Source organism: Blennius ocellaris (genome assembly GCF_963422515.1).
Source record: "Blennius ocellaris genome assembly, chromosome: 2".
Lineage (NCBI taxonomy): Eukaryota > Metazoa > Chordata > Actinopteri > Blenniiformes > Blenniidae > Blennius > Blennius ocellaris.
The window spans coordinates 30,316,382-30,327,241 of NC_137651.1; the positions used below are offsets into that span (position 1 = coordinate 30,316,382).

The 10,860-nt window shown below is 48.1% G+C and overlaps 1 protein-coding gene across 1 annotated transcript; it reads right to left on the minus strand.

The window, feature by feature from the left end:
- Positions 1-3,113: 3,113 nt before the first annotated feature.
- LOC308141175 (uncharacterized protein) lies at positions 3,114-9,818 on the minus strand (the record flags this gene model as incomplete). The annotated part of the gene is made up of 6 exons (XM_080511223.1): positions 3,114-4,549; positions 4,723-4,770; positions 6,544-6,714; positions 7,505-7,658; positions 8,498-8,592; positions 9,626-9,818. 6 exons carry the CDS (start codon positions 9,816-9,818, stop codon positions 3,834-3,836), a joined length of 1,377 nt encoding a protein of 458 aa, XP_080367349.1. The 3' UTR covers positions 3,114-3,833.
- Between the last annotated feature and the right edge of the window lie 1,042 nt (positions 9,819-10,860).

Below are 10,860 nucleotides of genomic sequence, written 5' to 3' on the forward strand. Positions count from 1 at the left end.
AATTGTTTCTTTACGTCAAGCTCCACACAAAAGCATGGAATTAAACCAGGGATCTTCTCACTGTGACGGGAGAGTCCAAACCACTTCACCACAGAGACCAGTTTTTTGGGAGCCAGACTCGGCTCATCCCACAAATGCTTCGCTCACAGCTGAAATTGGAGGCTTTCCGTCCAGCGTCGGGTTCTTTGAACCGGGAACTGTGGCTCTTTGTGCGGCGTCGGAACTTTTTGGACGAGAACAATGAGCACGTAATCAACGTCTTGTGTCAAAAAGAAAAAGGTGAACTTTTCTGGCACTTTAACCATCTGTTCTCATCTTCATCTCTCTCTCTCTCTCTCTCTCTCTCTCTCTCTCTCTCTCTCTCTCGCGCTCTCTCATGAACAAATGAATAGTATACTCTCAGTATTACCCACCGGGCTCTCCTGGATGTGGATGACGTAGATGATGTTGAAATATTCCGTGTGTTTGCGTCCATGGTGGAGTCGGTTCTCTCTGTCGGAGTATTAAACACTAAACCGTGGCGTCCCGAGGACGGAGCCCTGAGGAACTCCTCGGGAAAGCGACCGACACAGCTGATGCAGTGGATCGCTCGTCCTCACACGTGTTGGGGTGGATTTAAAAAGACGGCCAGCAGAACTGACGCTGCCCCCCCCCCACCACCACCCCCCGCCCCTCCCCCCTCCCCTTGCCGTTTGACAGTGTCTGTGTTTGTATGTGACATACACCTTACAGTCTTCGATGGTTTGATACCCATGATTTACTTTGAATATACCGGAAGAAATGACCACAATAAGGAGATGGAAAAGAAAAAAAAAAAACAACAAACCACAACATGAAACCGGGATTTTATGCTTTCATAGGTACAGTTATGTGGATTTATAATGAAATAAAAAGGTATTTTTCTTGGAAAAAAAAAAAACCCAGATGTGTTGTTGAGATTTGATCAGATGGATGATCAGAACAATGTTTCCTCCACAGTGACACCACTGCGACTTGGGAGTTTTATTTTGACAGTCGCCGTGTTAACAATACAAACTCGGCTTGTCCGTGTTCTCTCTGTTAAAAGTCCAGAGCAGAGTGTTTCTGCCTTTTGCACACAATCGGACATCATTTTCAAATCTACGCCACGTAAAGGTGAGACCTTTCTAAAATAAAACACAGAAATGTTGGTGTAGATTTCCATAGTTTCTACTCTCAAGAAGTGACTGTACATCAGACTAAGGTATAAGTCATAGACTGACTAGTTTAGTAGTTTGTTAGTAGTTCAAACAATGTCTGAGACAAGTCTTTTTAAATTTTTCCCCAACATACCTTGATGACTTTTGACAGCGTCTTTCCACGTTTGAAACGTCTCACCATTCTGATGAAAGCAGAGGAACATTGTTGAAACATGCCAAGGGTACGATTTAAAAACCAAATACTTCTGTAGTTCGAAGACACGTTTCTTGTGTTCGTGGACCTTTCACTGTGTTTTCATTCAAACCTTCTGAAGCCAAAATGTAGCGATTGACCTGATGATGTCACGTCCGCTATCAGGAAGTCAAACCTTGGTACGTCATTGATTTTTTTTTTTTTTCCTTTTAATGATATTTTTTTATACTTTTTGACCAATATCGGTACTTTGAGACATTTTTGCTTTTAATTTGTACCTTAATAATAATAATAATAATGACCATGACAATGCTAAAACATTATACATGAACCCCAGCCATGTCTCACATCCGCAAGTCTATTAAAAAGTGCTGGGGTGGGGGCAGCAACTTCATTGATACTTTTCAACCAATACAGGTACTTTATTGATACCTTTGTGCTTTTACTGGTGCTTCAATGATACTTTTTTGCATTTACTAGTACTTCATAGATATTTTTTTAACTTTCTGGTACTTTGATACTTTGTTGCTTTTACTGGCACTGTATCCATACTTTTTTTTTTTAACCTTTGCTGGGTTTTTTCATTGATACTTTTTATACATTCATCAGGGTCCGAGCTCTGAAAGGGTTTATTATTATTATTATTGTTAATTCCAATGCGTTTTTGAGAGTCTCAACATACATACATAAATATATGAGATACTTTGCACATCAGGCCCAGCGAAGATGCAGAAAAAGAAAAAAAAAATTCTCACACACATACTGAAAACTCAACAGGAAGCCCACTATTTTGAAATACATTTTGGATTTTCACCAATGTTGGACCAAATTGAATTTTGCGGAGCGAACCATTCCTTGGGGGACAATTCCAATTCCTGGAAATTGGTGTGGTGCAAGAACAGAGATTGGTGCCCGAAGCTTACTTAAATCACTGCAAAATATGTGAGGGCGTGGCCAAAGTTTGACGATGTGCAGTGTGAAAGGCCTCAACGTGTCTTGATCGGCATCAAACTCGTCACGTTGCATCAGAGTCCGGCCTTCATCACAACCATATGACTCCGTTTGAAGGCGCTACGAGTAAGTAAGCACGCCATGGAACAGGAAGTGCAGCGGCTGAGTCTCAGTCGGGAGTCCTGCAAGTAGCGAGGACCTTGCAAGGCTGTAATTATAGGGACCGAGCGAAAGGCCAGGCCGCGCAGCCTAGCATGCCAGCTAGCATGCCAGCTAGCATGCTAACAAAGTTTGTTCAATTGAGCTGATATTTGGTGGGCGGCCTAATGGGGGCACTAGGGTTATGAATCATGAGCTGTTTAGCTCGTTTTGACCCCATATTTTTCTAAATAAGTCATTTTGTGTTAAAACTATCCAAACTGATATTTGATCGGGTATTTGAAGGGGCGTTGATTGGGCCCACCCACGACGGGCCAGAGCCCCGCAGGGCGCGAGGTCCCGAGCAGTGCTGCTTGCAGCTTTAACTTTCTGTTGAAATTCACCCGTTTTCTCACATTTTATGATGTGGAGGTTTCACTATGACCTGGTTGGCGACCTGTCCAGGGAATGCCCTGCCCTCGCCTCACAGTCGGCTGGGATCGGCTCCAGCAACCCGCGGTCCTGAACTGGATAAGCGAGATAGAAGATGGATGGATCCTATAGCCTTTCCATCATGTTTTATTGAAATCCATCATTTTCTCAATTTTCACATAACTGATTTGATGATGTGTGTACTTACACTCACACGGCTCTGAGGCAAACATATACTACTGGTACCGTCTCCTTTTAATCAAAATCCACCATTCTCCCCCATTTTAATAATTTTCATCATTTGGAGGTCTTCATATAAGGCCTTACCATCATTTTTTTTTTTTTTAATCAGAATCCATCATTTTCTGACTTTTCCCCATTTGGAGGTCTTGGAAGTTCTTTGGAGGTTTTGGAAGTGGGCCAAATGTTTCATGTTCCCGCTGCTCCACAGAACAGCGACCAGAGGAGCCTCTCAAGAGATTAACACTCCATCAATCCCTTATGTTTGGCTGTAATAACAGTTTAACAAAGTTACTGCACTGATTTATTGAACTTCTGAGACAAACTATGCAACCGTCGAAATCAAGAAAGTTCTTGGAAAAACACGGTAAATAAGGAACATTCTCATTTGAACCGGCAAGTTCGGGACCCGGTGTCGGTTCAGGACCCGGTGTCAGTTCAGTTCAACGAAGCTCACAGCAAGAAGAAGTTGGTTTGTAGTTCAGGGCGCGCATAAATAACCCAAAGACAGTCGCAGGAGATCCCGACTTCTGACAACTGTCCGAGTCTTTTCCTGTTAGCGAGTCGACAGTTCGGTTTCCTGTTCGTCAGAGGAAAACCTGAGAGGAACCAACTCTTCTTTCAGTCTAGTTTTTTTTCCACGACGATACATTTTTCCAGTCTTTGATCTGCAGTTCCGCTCAAGTCGTCGGCCCGGAGGTTCAGAAGTGCGAGGCGGGGTGGTGGTGGCGGGCCGCCGGCGGCGGGCCGGAGCCGCCTTTGTCCCGCAGCATGGCGAGCGTGGTGGTGGAGAAGTCCCTCAGGATGTCCACCGTCTCCCGCTGCAGCAGGAGCGACTCCTGCACGAACTCCTGCTGGCTCTCCACCAGCAGCTGCACCGACTGCGCCAGCAGCTCCAGCGACTGCGACACCGACGCCAGCAGGACGCGGCCGGCGCGCTGCTGCTGCAGGCTCTGGCTCGCCATCTGGGCCACGCGCTGCGACGGCGGCGCCGGCGGCAGGGCGTCCCCCGGGCTGGGGGGCAGAGCCGGGGGGGACGAGGTGGAGGAGGAGGAGGAGGAGGAGGAAGGGGGAGGCTGTGGAAGGCTGGTGGAGGTGATGGTCACACGAGGGGGGAAGGGGGAGGAGGAGGCGGCTGCATCGCCAAGAGGTGGGGGGGACGACGGCGGAGGAGGAGGAGGGGGGGATGGTGGAGGAGGCGCAGCGGCAGGAGGAAGAGCAGACGAGGACGAGGACGAGGACGAGGCCTCGGCAGGCTTGGACGGGTTCTGGTTCTGGCCGGTCCGGGAGTAGGTGTGGAGGGGTTTAACCCTCTCCAGGGCGCCGTCGGGGAGCGGGTCCAGTGAGGTGGAGGACGGCGGCGGGACGGACGAGGAGAAGAGAGAGTCGTCGTTGTCGTCGAAGTCCGCGTTGTAATCTGCGGAGGCAAAAAAAGTGTGCCGTGACGACTCGTGCTGAGGTGTCAAATTACAGCAGCGCATGTGCTGTTGTACTGTTTCCCCCGAGGCTGAACATTTGAAATCCATTTCGTGGTCGGATTCCTTTCAAATCGTTGAGTTGAACCGAGTGTCTGACGAAGCGGCTCCTTACCTCCGTCATCGGCCATCTCGAATTCAGGAGAGGAATGGAAAGCTTCGCCTGTGAGACGGGAGAGAGAGAGGAGCATGCTGTGACACCGAAACCTCAGAGAAAACCTCAGAAAGACGGCAGACGCTCACGACTCCACGTGACAAAGCCGTACGAGAGGCGACAGACTGCGATCAGAGACAGAAGTCACACCTGGACCTGCAGGGTTCAACTGATCTGCTGCTCAGAGGATCCAGCAGAGTTTCTACCTGTGCTGTGACAAGCTGCAGGCTACATGCTACTTGCTACAAGCTGCAGGCTACATGCTACATACTACATGCTACATACTGCATGCTACATGTGATATACTACTTGCTACATACTACATGCTGCATGCTACATACTACATGCTACATACTACAAGCTGCAGGCTACATGCTACATACTACATACTACATGCTACATACTGCATGCTACATACTGCATGCTACATGTGATATACTACTTGCTACATACGACATGCTGCATGCTACATACTACATGCTACATACTGCATGCTACATGTGATATACTACTTGCTACATACTACATGCTGCATGCTACATACTACATGCTACATACTACATGCAACATACTGCATGCTACATGTGATATACTACTTGCTACATACTACATGCTGCATGCTACACACTACAGGCTACATGCTGCATGCTACATACTACATACTACACGCTACATCCTAGAGGCTGCATGCTATATCCTACAGACTGCATGCTACAGGCTACATGCTACAGGCTACATCTGACAGTTCTACAGACAAAATGCTACGTTCTACAGACTACAAGCTTTGTTCTACAGAACACAGGCTACATGCCATAGGCTACTTTCTACAAGCGACATGCTCCAGGTCGCTGTGATGAGGAGGTGAAGTGATGAGGTGGTGAAGCAATGAGGAGGTGAAGCAATGAGGAGGTGAAGCAATGAGGAGGTGAAGCAATGAGGAGGTGAAGTGATGAGGAGGTGAAGCAATGAGGAGGTGAAGCAATGAGGAGGTGAAGTGATGAGGAGGTGAAGCGATGAGGAGGTGAAGCGACGAGGAGGTGAAGCGATGAGGAGGTGAGGCGATGAGGAGGTGAAGTGGTGAGGAGGTGAAGTGATGAGGTGAAGTGGTGAGGAGGTGAAGCGATGAGGAGGTGAAGTGGTGAGGAGGTGAAGCGATGAGGAGGTGAAGTGGTGAGGAGGTGAAGCGATGAGGAGGTGAAGCGATGAGGAGGTGAAGTGATGAGGAGGTGAAACGGTGAGGTGAAGTGGTGAGGAGGTGAAGCGATGAGGAGGTGAAGTGGTGAGGAGGTGAAGCGATGAGGAGGTGAAGCGATGAGGAGGTGAAGTGATGAGGAGGTGAAGCGGTGAGGAGATGAGGAGGTGAAGTGACGAGGAGGTGAAGCGACGAGGAGGTGAAGTGGTGAGGAGGTGAAGTGGTGAGGAGGTGAAGTGATGAGGAGGTGAAGCGGTGAGGAGGTGAAGCGGTGAGGAGGTGAAGCGGGGAGGAGGTGAAGCGGTGAGGAGGTGAAGTGGTGAGGAGGTGAAGCGGGGAGGAGGTGAAGCGGTGAGGAGGTGAAGTGGTGAGGAGGTGAAGCGGTGAGGAGGTGAAGCGGTGAGGAGATGAGGAGGTGAAGCGATGAGGAGGTGAAGCGGTGAGGAGGTGAAGCGGTGAGGAGGTGAAGCGATGAGGAGGTGAAGTGGTGAGGAGATGAGGAGGTGAAGCGGTGAGGAGGTGAAGCGGTGAGGAGGTGAAGCGATGAGGAGGTGAAGTGGTGAAGAGAGGCCTCTGCAGGACGAACTCACTGGGGTCTTTCTCCGGCGAGGACATGGGGGAGAAGTCCAGGGTGGAGATGGGTGCGGTGTTCAGGTTCTCCGTCAGGCTGAGGTAGGAGAAGGACGACGGCGCGGCGGCGACGGTCCTCTTGTGACGCTTCGGGGCGTCGTCGTCGCCGAAGTCCAGGTCGCTGTCGCCGTCTGAGACCAGAAACAACTCTGACTGAAGTCTCACAGGTGCCACGGACCCCGTTCACATGACGACGATTCCATTGACACTATTCACCCGAATTGCATGACTTTTTCAAGGCTGATTTGTCATCATCCAAAGATGGCCACATTAAATTATGAGCTCGATCGGGGTCAAAGGCCAAGCGCAAGATCACGAAAAGGTCAAAATCTTATCTTTATCTTAACACAGTCAGTTTTAGTCCGATTGATTTCAAGCCAACGCCAAAATGTTGAGTTTTAATTGCCAATCCTCTGACATGCCCCGTGATTCAGGGAGGTCGTTACCCTGGTTAGCGGTTGGGGTCAAAGGTCAGGGGGAGCGGCATACGGAAACTGTGAAATGTGTGTAGATCTGTGTCAAACAGTGATAATATGAGGAAAGTCCAGCGACCACGATACAAGATGGAAGGGAGGGGTGTGGAGGATCAGATAATCTTGTAATCCATTGGTTTCCATGGTGACAAATGTGGCGTTGGTGAGGGTAAGGCCCGTTAGCGTTCTTATTGTCCAGGTACGAGCATGTGCACAACTACTAGTTACTACCAATGTGGTGACCAGGACCAGGACCAGGACCAGCGTTTCCACAGAGCCGGAGCGTTTTCAAAAAGTTTCACAGATCCACAAAACGCGACACAAGTTTTGCCGTTTTCACTTGAAAAACACCGTCGTAGCCGAAATCCATCTAACTCAGCGAGTCCTGCTTTCAACACCAGAAATAGAAATGTTGTTTTTTTTCCCAATCATCCCGCCGGGTCCTCACCTTGAGGGGTCATCATCAGGATCTTGTGGACCATCTTCTCCACCGGGCCCAGCGTCTTCTTGCGGATGTGGCTGCCGTTTGGACCTCGTAGGGCGACGATGCGCCGCTTTCCGTCACACTTCAGGTCCGCCCATTTCTTCATGATCTGACGCACCTGTGGGAAAAATGAAGAACCTCCGTCAGGACCGGGATCCACCGACACACCAGCAGGGCCGCAGTGGGACTCGTGTTCAGCCCCTGGAGTTTCACTCCTCAGACCGGCCCACTTTAGATCACCTCCTACTAAAATCCTGTCATTATAATAAGAGTCTATAGCACTGTTCTGTATCGCCTTTTAGTTCACCACTATCGTGTGTTTGTCAAAGAGACATGCTAACTAGGGAACATGAGTAAAGCCTGAGCGGCGCCCGGGTCTCTGCCACTTTGTTTATAACCATATCATCGTCCACAGACATGAGGATTCCTTCCTCAGTGCTCATGAGCAGGAACGCCTCAAGTTTCTTCAGGTCAAAGTGCTCCTGAGTCTGTTTTTAATCAAATGTACAGTTGATTGTTCACACACTGTCACAAGAGCTCAGCTCTTCCTTCCATAGTGACGGGATCAATCCCCTCGTCACCACCGGCTCTGCTTCTCACGCCAAATCTCTTTTTAAACGTTTTCTTCCTTCTCAGCACAAAACCTCCATCATCAGGGTGTGCCTGCCAAAAAAGAAGCTGCCAGTGGAGGGAGGTGGAGGCAGCCCCGGAACAGCGGAAACAGTGTGTGATCAACTAAAGTGCTGTGAAAAAAAAAAAAAAAAAAAAGTGGCCCATTGGGAATTGTCCCAGTCCTCCTGATGAGCCCCCGAGAGCCTGGACACCATTTCGGGATACTGACGGGACGACCAGGACCAGGACCAGGACCAGGACCAGGGCCTCAGTCTGACAGTGCAGCGACAAGACTGGTGAAGTCATGTTCAAGTTACCAACACTGGACTCATCGGAGCCACAGACCTCTCGGTGATTCTCTCCCAGAGCGTTGATCTGGTCGGTGATCTCGGCCCAGGTCTGCTTCTTGGCCTCGGCCGACACGCCTTGGTTGAACTTCCCTGCAGAGACATGAACACGCCACAGCCGGACTTGATCACTGACCTGAAGTACATAAATGGACCGTATCCAAAGACAACGCTGAATCAGTTTTCAAGCTGAAAAAGACGAAGTAAACCGTGACGACTATGAATTCAAAATGCCAAGAGTGAGAAGTCCTCTTTGATTGGACACCTCGAGCCATTAGGGGAAATAACTACAACCACTTACACTACATGCTACGGGCTGCATGCTGCAAGCAACTAACTCCATGCTACAGGCTGACTGCTACATGCTACAGGGTACTTGATGCATGCTCAAGGCTACATGCTTGTTACTACATGCTACATGCTTGTTACTATAAGCTACATGCTACTTGCTGAGTGCTACATGCTAGTTACTACAAGCCGAGTGCTACATGCTCGTTACTACAAGCTACATGCTACAATCCCAGTGCTACATGCTAGTTACTACAGGCTACATGCTATAAGCTGAGTGCTACATGCTAGTTACTACAAGCGACATGCTACAAGCCGAGTGCTACATGCTAGTTACTACAAGCGACATGGTACAAGCCAAGTGCTACATGCTAGTTACTACAGGCTACCTGCTACAAGCCGAGTGCTACATGCTAGTTACTACAGGCTACATGCTATAAGCTGAGTGCTACATGCTAGTTACTACAAGCGACATGCTACAAGCCGAGTGCTACATGCTAGTTACTACAGGCAACAGGCTACATACTTGCCAGAAAAAATGAGCAATAAAAACTATTAGCATGTTTACTAGTTGAATCATTGAGTTCATGTGATTATCTTTTCTCGTGTGGGTCTTTCCCTGTGCCTGACACTCAAACTGCCTCAACTGGTTTTTAAAGGCTCAACGCAACAGAAGAAACGGGATCATCTAAAGCATAGATGGTTGTTTTTTTTTTTTGTTTTTTTTTTATCAGAACAGCTTTAAATGTAGGTATTAAATTTAAACCTCCACAAGCATTTTTATCCAACCAGCAGGGGGCGAGCCTGAGTGGAGAACCACTCAGTTGCCGGTACTCACTGAGGATGATGAATCTGTTCCTCATCACCGACTCCAGTAGCATCTTCACCTCGGAGAAGCTGAACCTCGGTTTGGCCCTCAGGCCTCCTTTTCCTCCTGCTCCTCCTCCTCCTCCTCCTCCTGCTGCTGCTCCTCCCACCCGGAACTCGTCATCGTCAAACCACTTCACTTTGTTCCGGACTCTGGCCTCCATGGCGAACCGGCCAGTCAGGGGCGGCGGGGGAGCAACGACACTCTGGGGGGGGGGGGGGGGGGGGGGACGAGGAGGAGGAAGCGTCAAACACGACCCAACTTCTACGGCTGCTTCTGCATCATGAGCTGAGCACAAACATTCTAATTGACATAATCAAATTATATGCTCACATGGGATATTCTGCTCATATTTCCCACCTAAGTATACTAAGTTCCAGTTTCCATGGCAACATTTCAAGAGAATACTAATCATTTTCATGTCGAGTGGACCAAATCAGTGAAATAGTGTCATAATAACCTTTAAATTTAAACTTTTACTTTGTTGTGGAGAATACACGTGATGAAAATGGCTATATTTTCACAAAGACAAACAAATGCGTGTGAAAACGACTCAAACTTTCAGTCCATACAGCCGATTTTAATGAAACCTTGTGCTGCGAAACAGTGAAATGTCCAGAAGACGTCTCCTGTAGCTGTTGCTTTCTGGGTGTTTTTACAAACTCCCCCTGAAAGGCTTCATGGCAGCGTCACTGATTTCTCAGCTCGGGTCTCAGTGTCGTTTTGTGTTCGCTGCTTATAAACAAAGTCACAAAAAGAAGAAAAATAAATCGTTTTCTTTGAGGGTTTTTTAAAAAATCATTTTCTTGCTGGTTTGTCCAGATTGACGCCTCCTGCGGGCCGGTTTTGGACAAAAGCCCTTATATTTGACACCATGGACTTTAAAGATATTTCCCCTTCATATTAACATTAGTACGTATTTAAATTTTCAGGCTGACGGGTCAGTTTTTTTAATTTCTCACTTTCATATTCCATCATTTTACATAAAAACGAACATAAAAATTAAATATTGAAAGAAGCAGATGGAAGAGTTTTGTTCCATTTATGAGAAGAAAAGCTTTGTGCCTTGTAGATTCTCATGTTCACCACCTGGTGGCAGCGACACACTTAATCAATCACATCAGAGTGGAAGAGTTTCTCAACACCAGGTCAGGCCTGTGGTCGTTATGACGGATTTCCACCACGCGCCTCGGCGCCACAGCAGA